Source organism: Diadema antillarum, unplaced genomic scaffold (genome assembly GCF_040938485.1).
Source record: "Diadema antillarum isolate AM-2024a unplaced genomic scaffold, OU_Dant_1.0 seq00000329_RagTag, whole genome shotgun sequence".
In the NCBI taxonomy this organism is placed as follows: domain Eukaryota; kingdom Metazoa; phylum Echinodermata; class Echinoidea; order Diadematoida; family Diadematidae; genus Diadema; species Diadema antillarum.
Window position 1 is genome coordinate 1,266,436 of NW_027271346.1, and position 12,477 is coordinate 1,278,912.

The 12,477-nt window shown below is 36.8% G+C and overlaps 1 protein-coding gene across 1 annotated transcript; it reads right to left on the minus strand.

Moving 5' to 3' along the window:
- Window positions 1–2,603: 2,603 nt before the first annotated feature.
- LOC139730703 (uncharacterized) lies at window positions 2,604–9,226 on the minus strand. Its single transcript, XM_071641569.1, has 6 exons — window positions 9,052–9,226; window positions 6,987–7,052; window positions 6,148–6,294; window positions 5,716–5,820; window positions 4,408–4,503; window positions 2,604–2,728 (listed from the first exon to the last, which is right to left on the minus strand). The coding sequence occupies exons 1-6, from the start codon at window positions 9,224–9,226 to the stop codon at window positions 2,610–2,612; spliced, it is 708 nt and encodes a 235-aa protein (XP_071497670.1). The 3' UTR covers window positions 2,604–2,609.
- Window positions 9,227–12,477: the final 3,251 nt, after the last annotated feature.

Here is a 12,477-nt window from a genome sequence, read left to right on the forward strand (position 1 = left end):
GTTGTTGTATCTACACAAAGGCAGTAGTGAGGGGAGAGTGTATTATTGTGAAAGAGAGAGAGAGAAGGGGGTGATTGAAAAGGGGTCTTTTGTAATGTACAATGATCTGCAGACTATCAGGGCCCTGTTGATTAATTAAAACATAAAATCAAACATAGGTTTGAAAAATCAAACATATGTTTGAAACAGACTTATTTTTGATTTTGTCAAGAGTTTTATGCCACAGGATCCAGATCTCTGAACATGCGCATTATAAGCAAATGATACGATAGGTATAATAGCTAAGAAGAGAATTTTGTGGGTTTTTTCCTTATGAAACACGAAAAGTGACACAAGGAAAAAGCCCACACCCTGCATTGAAAGATTCAGTGGAAAGTGAACAGCAAAATGAATCACGCAACAAACTCTTTTTACTTTGGTCCTATTGAATTACATGCAGTTCTTTATTTCATTTTCTTTAAAAGTGATACTTCAGTGAAAATGAGCTCAGTGTAACAAGGTTTCCCTGTATGATAACATTTTAATGTCAGTCTTCAATGCACAAAGAACAGTGAAGAGCATTTCACATCATGTTAAGTGGACTTAACAGAGCAAAATCATACAAACAGAATGGTAGCGGTAACATAAAAATTGAATGTGAATGAACGTGGAACTCTAAATTTGATTTGTTTTCACCAAACGGTGATAATCCAAGATGTCATCATGTCATCATGTCTTGGCACTCCCATTTGTTTACAAAAAAGAAAAAAAAAATTGGACAGGAATCCTGTTTTGTCACTAATTCAGTAGCTACAACCTACCTACCACCCCACCCCACCCAAAGCTGTTACTGCTAGAATATCATTACATATCTATCTTACAAAAAGGATTAAAATTTTTCGTTTTTTTCAAAGAAGGACATTTTGTGAAGATTTGTAAATGAGAAACGTAGAAAATTTTGCAAATTTAACACTTGACTGAACTTTGGCACAATAAGTTAATTGCTAATATTAGAGATATTAAATATGTGTATTCCACAAACATAAAATTATTGACCAGGGAAGTTCTGAAGATTTTCACTGAAAATGTCCCAGTGCAATAAACTTGATTGTGACAAAGTATCCTCTTTTCTGATACACTCGCTACTGGTCGCTCTTCATGGCAAAAATCCCTACTTCATGTTGGGATATTACAGCAAAAAAGAAAGTAAACACTTTTTCCGGTTAATATTTTTCATAGAAGATTTTGATAAAAATCAATGCGTCATATACCATATCAAAGATTATTTAATTGGCTATAAACCTGGTTGGTTTATGAAAAGGGAAATTTCACGCATGAGTGAACACATTCGTTTTTGTCCTCCAAGGCAGAAAAGTAAAAATTGCAGAATTGGACATATTGAAATTCATTTGCAAATGCCCTCCAAGATAGCAATGATAACAAAAGACCAATTAAACGCAATGAGAGACATGAATGAAACAGCAGAAATACGTTTCTGTTCCCTTGTTTCCATTTATATTCAAAACAAAAACACAGTGGGGAAACCGAAGGTGGAACATTAGCATTTTTCATCAATTCTAACTTTAAATGTCATACATGTAGGGAGTAAAGGTGATAAAATCGAAAGAATTTCTTCATTTTACCTTTCAGTTAATTAAGGAATTTAAGAATGCACGAGACAAATTCAAGATAATATTATTTCAAATTTTCTTAATTTGGAATAACGTTTCAAATTTAACTTTCTTTGTTACCATAATTTTTCTCTTATGTCTTTTGACTGCGGATTTGACAGAAGATTCTTCATTTTCCTCCATTATTTTTTGCCTTTCTTTATCTTTGGAGGGTTACAGAGACATTATTGAGATCATAGGTTGAATTTTGCAAGTTAATTTGCATTTCTATTGTGTTAAATTTGTCTTTTGTTCTCATTATTATATGGAAGAGCAAGTACGCTTGAATAACAGCTTGTGCATTTTGCAATTTTTACTTCTGTGCCTTGGAAGAGAAAAACAAATGTGTTCACTCATGTGTAAAGTTATCATTTTCATTGACCTACTAGGTTGATGGCTAATTAAATTACCTTTAACATGGTATAATACAACACCATCTTTAGCCAGATAGTCTATGAGAAAGATAAACTTGAAAAAGTGTTAACTTTCTTTTTTTGCTGAGTGCACATGTACTTACAAACACTGCTGTACATGTACAATTGTAATTACAATTGCATAAAAATAATGAGAGTTGCTGCATTGAAGACAGGCGTACAAGAGGCAAGGAGTTTTACTGTTTATCAACAGATTGATCTAACGAAACCAGTTATATGTTTTCTGTGCCAAAGAATGCATGAGATAATAATTGTAAGATGCAAACTGTATTTGTAAAAAAGGGAGAAAAAGAAATACACTGTTCCTTGTTAAATATACATGAGCATGTATGCAATCTGACAAAGATACATATTACAACAGCAGCTTTACAAACTTGTATTTACAGCTATATACAACCACTATACACTTGAATAACATTGATTATTAGCCATAATCAAATCACAAAATTTTCCTCTGAGACTTTGACGCTAAGAAGGAGAAAAAAATATATATATGTATACAGTATATAAATGTCCTGTCTCCATTTCATGTTGCCAATTTGAACTTCTTCCTGATTTCAACAACAAACTTCATCAGGTTATTTGACTCGTTGAGGACATCAACCAGTGCTTGAAGATCTGTTATTTCTGGACAGCAGTCGGTGACTATGGAGGGAAAATGAAAACAGAAGCATTCCCTTACAACAACAAGCAAAGAAGATATAACACAAGGAAACACTGGGATTGGCCAGTGTACAATTCAACATGAAGACAGTTGCATGTAACATCCACATCTGTACATACATGCATCCCTTTGTCAAAATTATGTTTGGAATTAAGGAAAGCTATTAATGAACATCCCATTCCAACTCTTTCTGGTCAAATTAAGGCTCACATCCTGACATTTGCATAATTATTTTCATACATGATTTCACTAGAGTGGAGCCCCATTACAGAGAAGCTGGGTACAACAAAACCCTGTTTATATTACAAAGTTATTTTTTTCCTGTTCCCAACTCTGTGTATTGTATATCTAGATATCTCTGCCAAGAAAACCTGTTGGTTTTGCCAGCAATTGGTTTGTTTGTCTTTCTGTTGCAATATAACTCAAAAAGTTGTGAGAGGAAACTTACAGGAAAAGTTGATAATGACACAAGGAAATTGTACAATTTTTTTTTGTTGTTGTTGTTAGGACTACCATTGGCAACCTTAGGGTTAATAAATGACAGAGTTCAAGTTGCATGTAGACTGTATTTGAGGTGAGCACACACTCGAGGCGCAGCATGCAGTAAAGATTTTAAGCGCACAAGGTAGACTCTGAGACACTAGCATATGGAAATACAGTGCACTCCCGTTACAACGAACACGGTTATAACGAAATTTCGTTATAACGAAGTAAAACTTCTGGTCCCAAAATTAACACCACTAAAGTCTATGGTACAAAATTCGCTTATAACGAACACGGTTATAGCGAAATTTTCGTTATAACAAAGTCTTTTCTGAGCGCCATTGACAAAGAGAAACAAAAGAAATGTGCACGGTTATAACGAAATGCGAATTGCTTTCGAAACATAGCGGAACAAGAATTTTAGCGTCTCTGCATAGGCGAACGCTTCACATCACTGTGTATTCGCTCCTTGCGTCACGCACAGTTTCTGAGGGGAACTTGCGTTTTAATATTGTAATACAATAATCCCATCCCATTTCACATAGCTTTCCAGTGTATGATGAGTATTCAGCAAACAGAATATGATATATATGTGTGGTTTCCTTGTTTTCGTTACATATTGTATTTGTTCGGTTATAACGAAATTTTGTTATAACAAAAGAAAACTGCCAGTCCCGAGCATTTCGTTATAACTGGAGTGCACTGTACGGCAATTTTCAGCATGATTGTATGGGTGGAAATGAGCTGCTTAGGGGAGGTCTGTGCTCTCAGAGTGCTTTTCTAGTGTTTTTGTTATGTTCTTAGCCTGACATAACAAAGCTGGGGGGTGTTTCATCAATATAGTCAGCGCTGACTATTTCAGTAAAATCCTTGGTTTTGATTGGTTAAGACGCTCTTGTCACTGACTGTTACTATGGTAATTGTCAGCGCTGGCAACTTTGTCAGCGCTGACAACTTTCGTGAAATGGTGCCCAGATATAACATGATAATTTTCATACTCCCACGGTACTTGCTATAGTGGGATTTTACACGTACTTTAGTACTGGTTAAAGATCTGCAGTATGACATAAGTTTGAGAATTATGAGAAAGATTGCATTTCACAAAATGTTGATCTTTGTCTTCAGTACATACACATGTATCTTAATTCAAATTCACAATAGGTTTTCAGCAACTTACCCTGGTATTTCTTGTTGTCAATTTTGATGGTGATGTAGAAGCTGCGATCATGGGCCTTGGAGTCAATGTTGGTGAACACAAACTGAAGCCTATCACCTTATAAAAAACATGACATATACGGAGTCCTTGTTATGTTGCTGAAAAATGGTGCTCCATAGAAGGGCGTAAATTGTGATGGCAGTCATCATTTCACTAGCATCATTAATACCAAACAGTAGGTTTTCTGTTCCCAGAAATTATTTTCCTCACAGAATAAAAATCACACTTCATCCAGTCATGAGAAGATAAAAGCTGTGGGAATGAAAATACACTGAAATAGAAATACACTGAATTCTGTCATTCAAATAGATTTTATATGAAGATACATGTACAATCAATTCGAGCTTTACAAGCAGTTTTGTTTTATGGACACGTTCATTGAAAATAATCTCACGGCAGTGATGTGGCTCAGGTAGTAGTGCATCTGCCTCACAATCTAATGGCTTGGGTTCCATTCCCATCGAGTCTAGCTGAGCAATATTGCATATAATCATGCTGTCCATTCATAGTAAGAGGCAAAAACACTCAGTCCGTCGGATAGGACATTAAATGGAGGTCCCGTGTGTGAAGGAGTCACGATTCACACATGTGAAAGATCCCCTTCATTCATTCATTCATTCATTCATTCATTCATTCATTCATTCATTCATTCATTCATTCATTCATTCATTCATTCATTCATTCATTCATTCATCCATCCATTCATTCATTCATTCATTCATCACAAAGAGCAGGGTGCTAACTCGGTGATCACTTCAAGAAGTGGTTTGCCCTACAAACCCACTCTAGAAAATGGGCAACTGATGCCAACACCACATGGTTCACCCCAGGAGACTAGCAATACTCGGCAAACTATACCGTATCAACCAGGCACATTGTTCCAAAGGAAGAAGATTGAAATCTTCCTTCCTATCCTGCCCCTCATAAAAAAAAAGCTCCCTCCCACTCCCCACCCCCCCCCCCCCCCCCCGCCAAAAAAAAAGAAAAGAGGGCAGACCACCATTTTGTATAAAGTTTGTTTTTGATGGATGATCATTCCAGAAACAAAATATTTCCATGAGATGTAAATTTAGCCCAGTAGGTAATCATTAATATTTTCATTTAAAATATGTGGTTGTGTTTTTTTTAGAGAATGATGATTTTGCCAAACTTTGAGATTTGCAAACTTCGGTTCTTCTGCCGAGAATGAGTGCATATGCCTGATCACTTTTTTTAGCATGATTACGTGGTGTCAAGTTTCAATCATTCTCTTCAATCTCACATTCTTACCATCAATCTTTCTGAACTCCAGCCCCATTCTGTCCTTAAAGAAATTCTCAGCCATGTTGAGGGATTGCAAGCGCTGTTTGGTCGCCTTTTCCTGGGCAGCCAGCACTATAGAGGGTGAGACAGTGAGGATTGTAACATTGTGAAGGGAATTGGAGAGAAAGTACAAGCACATACTGTAGGTGTCATCCTCCATACTGACATATACAGAATAGCAGTGACTGGTCAGCGTATTGAGTATTACTTTTATGTGCAACAATCAATTTGTCAACAAAAATATGTGAACATACATGACATACATGTACATACATACAAATACAATCCAAACATCTTCCCTGGATTCTAAACATTAAAGTAAATCAATCCAATTCCTCCATATTTGGCCTTGGTATGAGATATACATGTATTAAGGTGTATGCCTAGATCTGCTCGTACATTCTTGCTGCTCCTGGCACTGCCTAGTCTCCTCCTCCAGCTGTTTTTCCCATTGCTCCTTCTGAAAGAGAAGCTGCTCTGTCTTGGCCTGTGCTTCCTTGATGGCTTGCTGGATTTCCCTGGCTTTGGATTGCTGGTTGGCCACAGCTGGAAGGGGCAAAATTTAGTAGAAACTATAAAATATTCACTTGATTTTAACATAATATAACTATTGCTGCTTCTTATGTTATGGCGAGGCAATGAGATTAGTTCTGCCATTGTTTGCTTTGCGACAACACATCTCATTTTTGCAACTGATTGACAAATTGCCCTACATCGACTTACATCTCAACGGAAGAATTTCATGAATTTGAACATCTCATTTTGGAGATCAGTGGCTAGTGTGCTGTAACCCACCCAATTATAATGTATAATTGATATTCTTGTTGAATACTTCAGGAAAGTTACATAGTATATTACAACCATCTTGAGTCTGCTCAATGCGCCTTCCAAATACAGACAAAAATTTCAAGCAGATTGCCATCCCATGATAACGATCACATACATGACATGCACTAATTTTCTCCATTTACTATTGCAGCAATCATTTACCAAAAATTGAGTTGGACATTGGACCTCGACCCTACTTTGTTCAACATCCAAGCAACATAATCCATGAACACACAGGACTGACAGCCTGAAAACATGATGCTTATAGTACCCATTGGTTTGAAGTCACCTTTGGTTTGAGAAGGCATTATTGACACAATGTAAACCAATGAATATGATTTGCCAATTGTCTGTATGATAATTATATGAATGAACATCTGCCTAAAAATTCAATCAGACTTTACACTTACCTAACTGATTATTTGATGCTTGCTCCTTAAGTTGACCAATTTCTTTTTGCGTTCTGTCAATTTCATCTGGAAGTAGGAGAGGGTCAAGTTAGTTTTTTCAAACAACATGAGAATGAGAAAGGAGAAACAAATTGGAGGCTTCAAGAATTAAAAAGCATGGGAGAGAAGAATGAGTAGACTACACTTTAAGGCATCTGAAATGTGCTTTTTTATTTGAAGGATAGCTTTTTTTTATGTGCAAAGAATAATTCATGTAAATGAGCAAACAAACAAGCATGCAAACACAGACACATACATACATGTACACACACAAGGAAAAACAAGTGTAAATTTACATAATTTGTTAACAACTTTAAATGTAGATCTGTGTATTGTACAGCTTCTGTACACCACAATCAACTATGATAAAGCTACACATTCTACAAAGGCCTATGACTTCAATGAACCTGTGTGTACATCAGACAGGTGCAATCAAACAGGGAGCTCCCATTACAACAAACACGGTTACAATTGAGTTTCATTACAATGACGTAAAAATTCAGGTCCCAAAATCATTATCATAACAGTCTATGGTGCAAAATTCCCTTCAGTAATAACAAAATTTCAATATGTTAAGAGAAAACTGCCAGTCCGGAAGACTTTGTTATTACAGGAGTTGTCTGTACACGTACTGTATACGCCATATATTTCGCGAGTCTACATTTTCGCGAATTGGGAATCCCCAACAATTTCGCGAATGGTTAAATTCGCGATCGTGGAGTCTGTACTGAACAGAGAAGTGTACACGCATACGTCACATTCACATCGGGATCAAAGTCAATATTTTCGCGTGTTTTTAATTTCGCGAATAGCACCTGACTCGCAAAATTCACGAAAATAAAAACCTCGCAAAATATTCAGCGTATACAGTATATCCAAACAGTTTTGTTGATCCATTTCAGTACATAGCAATATGGAGGAGATGGAGCAATGATAGGAAGGAAGTGATCTGAAGCAAAGGATCACCTATTTGGCAACTATATGATATAGTATTAGTTTTAGTACTTTGCTGCGCATCAAAATTGTTGATATTGTATACCGAAGTATGTAGAAGACATACATGTGACGCAAAGAATAAACCAGAATCAACTTAAAATCAGGTAGATATACCCAAACATTAAATTAACAAAATTGTATTTCATTGCATGCACAGCTCAGCACAGCACAGCACAGCATAGCACAGCACTCACCTCAGCACAGTATTATGGTAAAGAATGCCTATTGATAACAAATAAAAGAAAACTATTTTGAATTCCCCCTTTACTTTTGATTTCATAAACTATTACAATCTTTTGGATTTGACTATTGATTCTATTTTGTGGACACGTCCGTTATACAGATATGTAAATCGATTTTAAGTCTCAAATTTTACCTCGAGGCCTCAATCAATGTCAAGCTGCTGCTTATGATCGCGGTCTCCTGCTTTTCTGTTATCATAATAACCAAGAATTTTCAATTTTAAAAATCAATTTATTCAAATCCCCCTCCGTTATATTCTTTTTTCTAAAATTCGTTTCACGAAACGACGTGATATACTCTGAATGAATAATCAATTAATATCTACATAATCTAACACAAGTGTTGATTTAACGATTCGCCTCTGAACATTTTTTTTTTTAATGATATGCTACACGTCTTATACATCGAATACTGTCATGTTCACAGTGTGTGTGTATATGTACTTTGAATTAATTTGCAAGACAGTATATGCTTGCTAATATATGTCGTGTAATGTTAATTTCTAAATATGTGTATTCTTATGTTATGTGTGATTTGGAAAAAGGCAGTTCTAAATCAAATCAAATCAAATCAAATCAAACCCATTTCATGCATAATAATGAGAAACAGTTTTGTTTCTACACATTATATTACTTACCCTTTTTGAAAAAATGTTGGAAGCAAAAGAAGAAGAAAGAGGAGGAGGAGGAGGAGGAGGGAACTATATATGTAATACCTCTTTGTAATGACCCAGAAGCAATGTCTGGAAGGAAACAAATTGGGACAAGAACCAAGAAGCCATGTTCACCTTGAGCCTGCTTGATGAAGTGCCTGTGCTGTGCCTCATGCTGCTTTAGGTATTGCTGCAAAGTGTCCCCTGTCCACTGGCTGATGAATTTGTCGCTGACTTGGGAGAGCTTGCTGGCCAGCTGGGTAATCTCCTGGTTTGCCTCTGGCATTATGGGATCGCAGGCTCCTGCCATGTCAAGTGACATCACTCACTCCTTGCTTCTTTAATGCTTGCTGATAGGAAACACATTGATAAATCAAGGAGAAAATGATAAGACATCAGTATAGCATGGATAATGTAGTATGTTCTGCAACTAAACACATGAAATCATACACAGCAACATTCATTTATACATGGAAGCATCACTGTGTAGTTTTCACATTTATACAATAGCTGCCTTTACATCGAAATCATAGTATTGTCCCATTTTCAACAGCATAATCAAATCAATTTAAAAAGTACAGACCGTGTGAAGACTCACATACCATTATGTCAACATTACTGTGAGTACCTAAATTAGATCAGTAGTGGCAGTATGCTGCAGTATATGGAGCATGTCTGTAAGGGTTTATGAACTAAAGCAGGCATGCTAATCATACTCACACAGATGAGTTATGAAGGTGCATAAACTAAAGAAAAAGGAAGTAAATAAAACAGCTGCCAAAACAAACAAACAAACAAAATCATACACAACTCTTTGAAGACAGACCTGTGCTCAAGCGCAATCACTGTGTTTCTCAGACATTGTGCACAGCAGTGTCAACGATTGCTGTTCCTTTCACATGTACTAGCACTGTTTGTAGTGCCAACTGCCAAGTGATTACACTCTTCTCTTTCCAACGCTGTAGGATTACACGCCAATGTGTGGTGGATTATAGAGATGAACAGGTAAATACAAGAAGAGAGATTGAGGTCCTTTGTCAATCAAGAGGTTACAGAGTTGGAGAAGACAGCATGATAAAACAAACTGAATTGGGAACATGTTGAATATGATTAGTTTCTGCTCTTGATGCTTACTCTAGAAACAAAGTCTAAATTTGAAGAAAACAACATGTTCCAAGTTCACAGGGGGATGTTTAAAGATACTTTTTTTTTAAAGTAATTGTTTCTCTAGCTGTTTTCTTGGTGCTCCTTGATCTGTCAGCAGCTTTCGACACCATTGACAAGGATATTCTTATCACAAGGTTTTGTTCAATAGGTGTGAAAGGATCTGCCCTTGCATGGATATCTTCCTATTTGTGTAACCGTTCGCAGGCAGTCAGGATCAATGAGTGCATGTCATCCTTTGCTGAACTTCTGTATGGTGTCCCCCAAGGATCTGTTCTGGGCCCGTCATTCTTCAGCATTTATGCAAGTCCTCTCGCAGAGATCGCAAGGACCCATGGCATCCATATACATCTTTACGCTGATGACACCCAGCTGTACAGCTCATTCGATCCCTCTGATCCTTTAAGTGAGGCCTCTACCAGACATAGACTTGAAGCATGTATTGATGATATGAGGGCTTGGATGATATGGAACAAACTCAAACTGAATGATGACAAAAGTGAATTTATGATAATTGCATCAAAACATCTGGCAGCAAAGGTCCGTAGTCAGTCATTACGAATTGGATGTGTCAATGTACAATCTGTGTCAAATGGTAGGAATCTTGGAGTTTATTTTGACCCTGAAATGTCAATGGCGACACACATTACAAACACATGTCGATCTGTATATTTGCAACTACGCAATATTCACAGTATCAGAAAATCCTTATCAAACAAAGTTGCAGCCTCTGTTATTCATTCGTATGTTTTGTCTCGTATTGATTATGGAAATGCATTATTGTTCAAGGCTTCATCTTACCAACTGGCCAAACTACAGCGTGCTCAGAACTCTGCTGCTCGGGTCCTCAGTGGAACATCTCGCTTCTCCAGCATTACCCCAGTTCTAAAAAATCTTCACTGGCTACCAGTATCCAAGCGGATAGAGTTTAAAATTCTTATTCATACATGGAAAGCAGTAAATTCTTCAGCTCCAAAATATTTGCAAAACCTTGTTTCAGAATACGTCCCTGGCAGAAATCTCCGTTCATGTAATAGTAAACAATTAATAGTTAAAAGAACAATCTCGACTCTCGGAGAAAAAGCCTTTGTTTCTGCAGCCCCATCTCTCTGGAACGCTCTTCCACTGAGGATCCGATCAGCAGAGACCATTGAAACATTTAAAAAGCTTTTGTAATCACATATGTTCGCATCTTGTTTCGATTGAATTTTCAACGAATTGTTCATTGGTGTGTATATCTCTACTTATCTCTTTCTTCTTTTTCAACCTTCTTATGTACAATTATGACTATGATGTATGCTATTCTTTTCATAATTACGTCCCTCTTCGCCTCAGAATAGGATACTAGATCGAAGGCGCATTACAAATGCTGTACTTATTATTATTATTATTCTCTAGTAGATTAAACTGAATAAAGGAATATCAATGAGCACAGCAATTCTAGAGATGGAAATCAATTTTATATTTCATATTTCACTTTTAATCAGAGAGCAATATCAGCTCTAACTTTCTACAAACTAAGACAAATGGTGGTTGAGTCCCTGATTTGCATAAAGTTAGTCAGCTCATCAATCAGGAGGTATATCGAGTATTTTCTTCTTCCATCCTCATTTTGTATCTATATATTTTGTAGAAATGGCTACAGTTAAACTCCTACAAAACATCATTCTCTATCTAACGAAAAGAAAACTGTTGTTCATGAGCATAGCTCAAGAATACTCCCTAATATGCTGTCCAGCACCTTGCCAATAATTCTTAAGAACAAAGCCTGCACTGAAGACTAGTAAAGTCCTGCATCAATCCATCCTGTACAGGTCTTTGCATGGCAGCTCTAGGATGTGGAAGAGCACTTGTGACATACATTGTAAGCAGGGCTGCACACTAACCTATGTTTTTCTACTGGTCCAACCTGTCTTTTGGACCAGTAGGTACCTAGTTTCTTCATTTGTTTAATGGTCCATTCCTGAAAAAGTTACTGGACTGACAGTGATTTTCATTGGTCAGGGACCGTCGGACCAGTGCCAGTGTGCAGCCTTGTTTTAAGTTGTGACATGGTTCTGTGTTTGCACCAAAAATCTGCCTCTGATTTGACTATCGCTGAAGGAAAAAGCAGAAAACTTTGCCCACGGCATGGGTCACAATGAATTCATTACTTCAACCGGATGGTAAAACCGCTTTTAAAATGAGAAATGTAATAGTAGACATCAGCTTATGTTTGACAGTACACACAGTCCAACCTCTGCTCTGTCATCTGGCCATGTCAGTACTGGCCCATTCCGAATTCTTTTCTTTTTGTTCCTTTATCTTTCTTTTCTTCCTTCCTTTAATTCTTGGTTAAGACTTGTCCCTCCACACTAAATTTTATCACAGTCCATACAAGTTAACAACCATACAGAC

What these genes read in the sequence shown, in the direction of transcription:
- LOC139730703 (XM_071641569.1), bottom strand. Translation starts at nt 9,226, where the DNA reads ATGGCAGGAGCCTGCGATCCCATAATGCCAGAGGCAAACCAGGAGATT. An exon ending in GTGCCAGGAGCAGCAAGAAT is followed by an intron (nt 5,821 to 6,147) that starts GTACGAGCAGAT and finishes CACCCTCTATAG; the next exon opens with TGCTGGCTGCCCAGGAAAAG. An exon ending in TGACAACAAGAAATACCAGG is followed by an intron (nt 2,729 to 4,407) that starts GTAAGTTGCTGA and finishes TTCCCTCCATAG; the next exon opens with TCACCGACTGCTGTCCAGAA.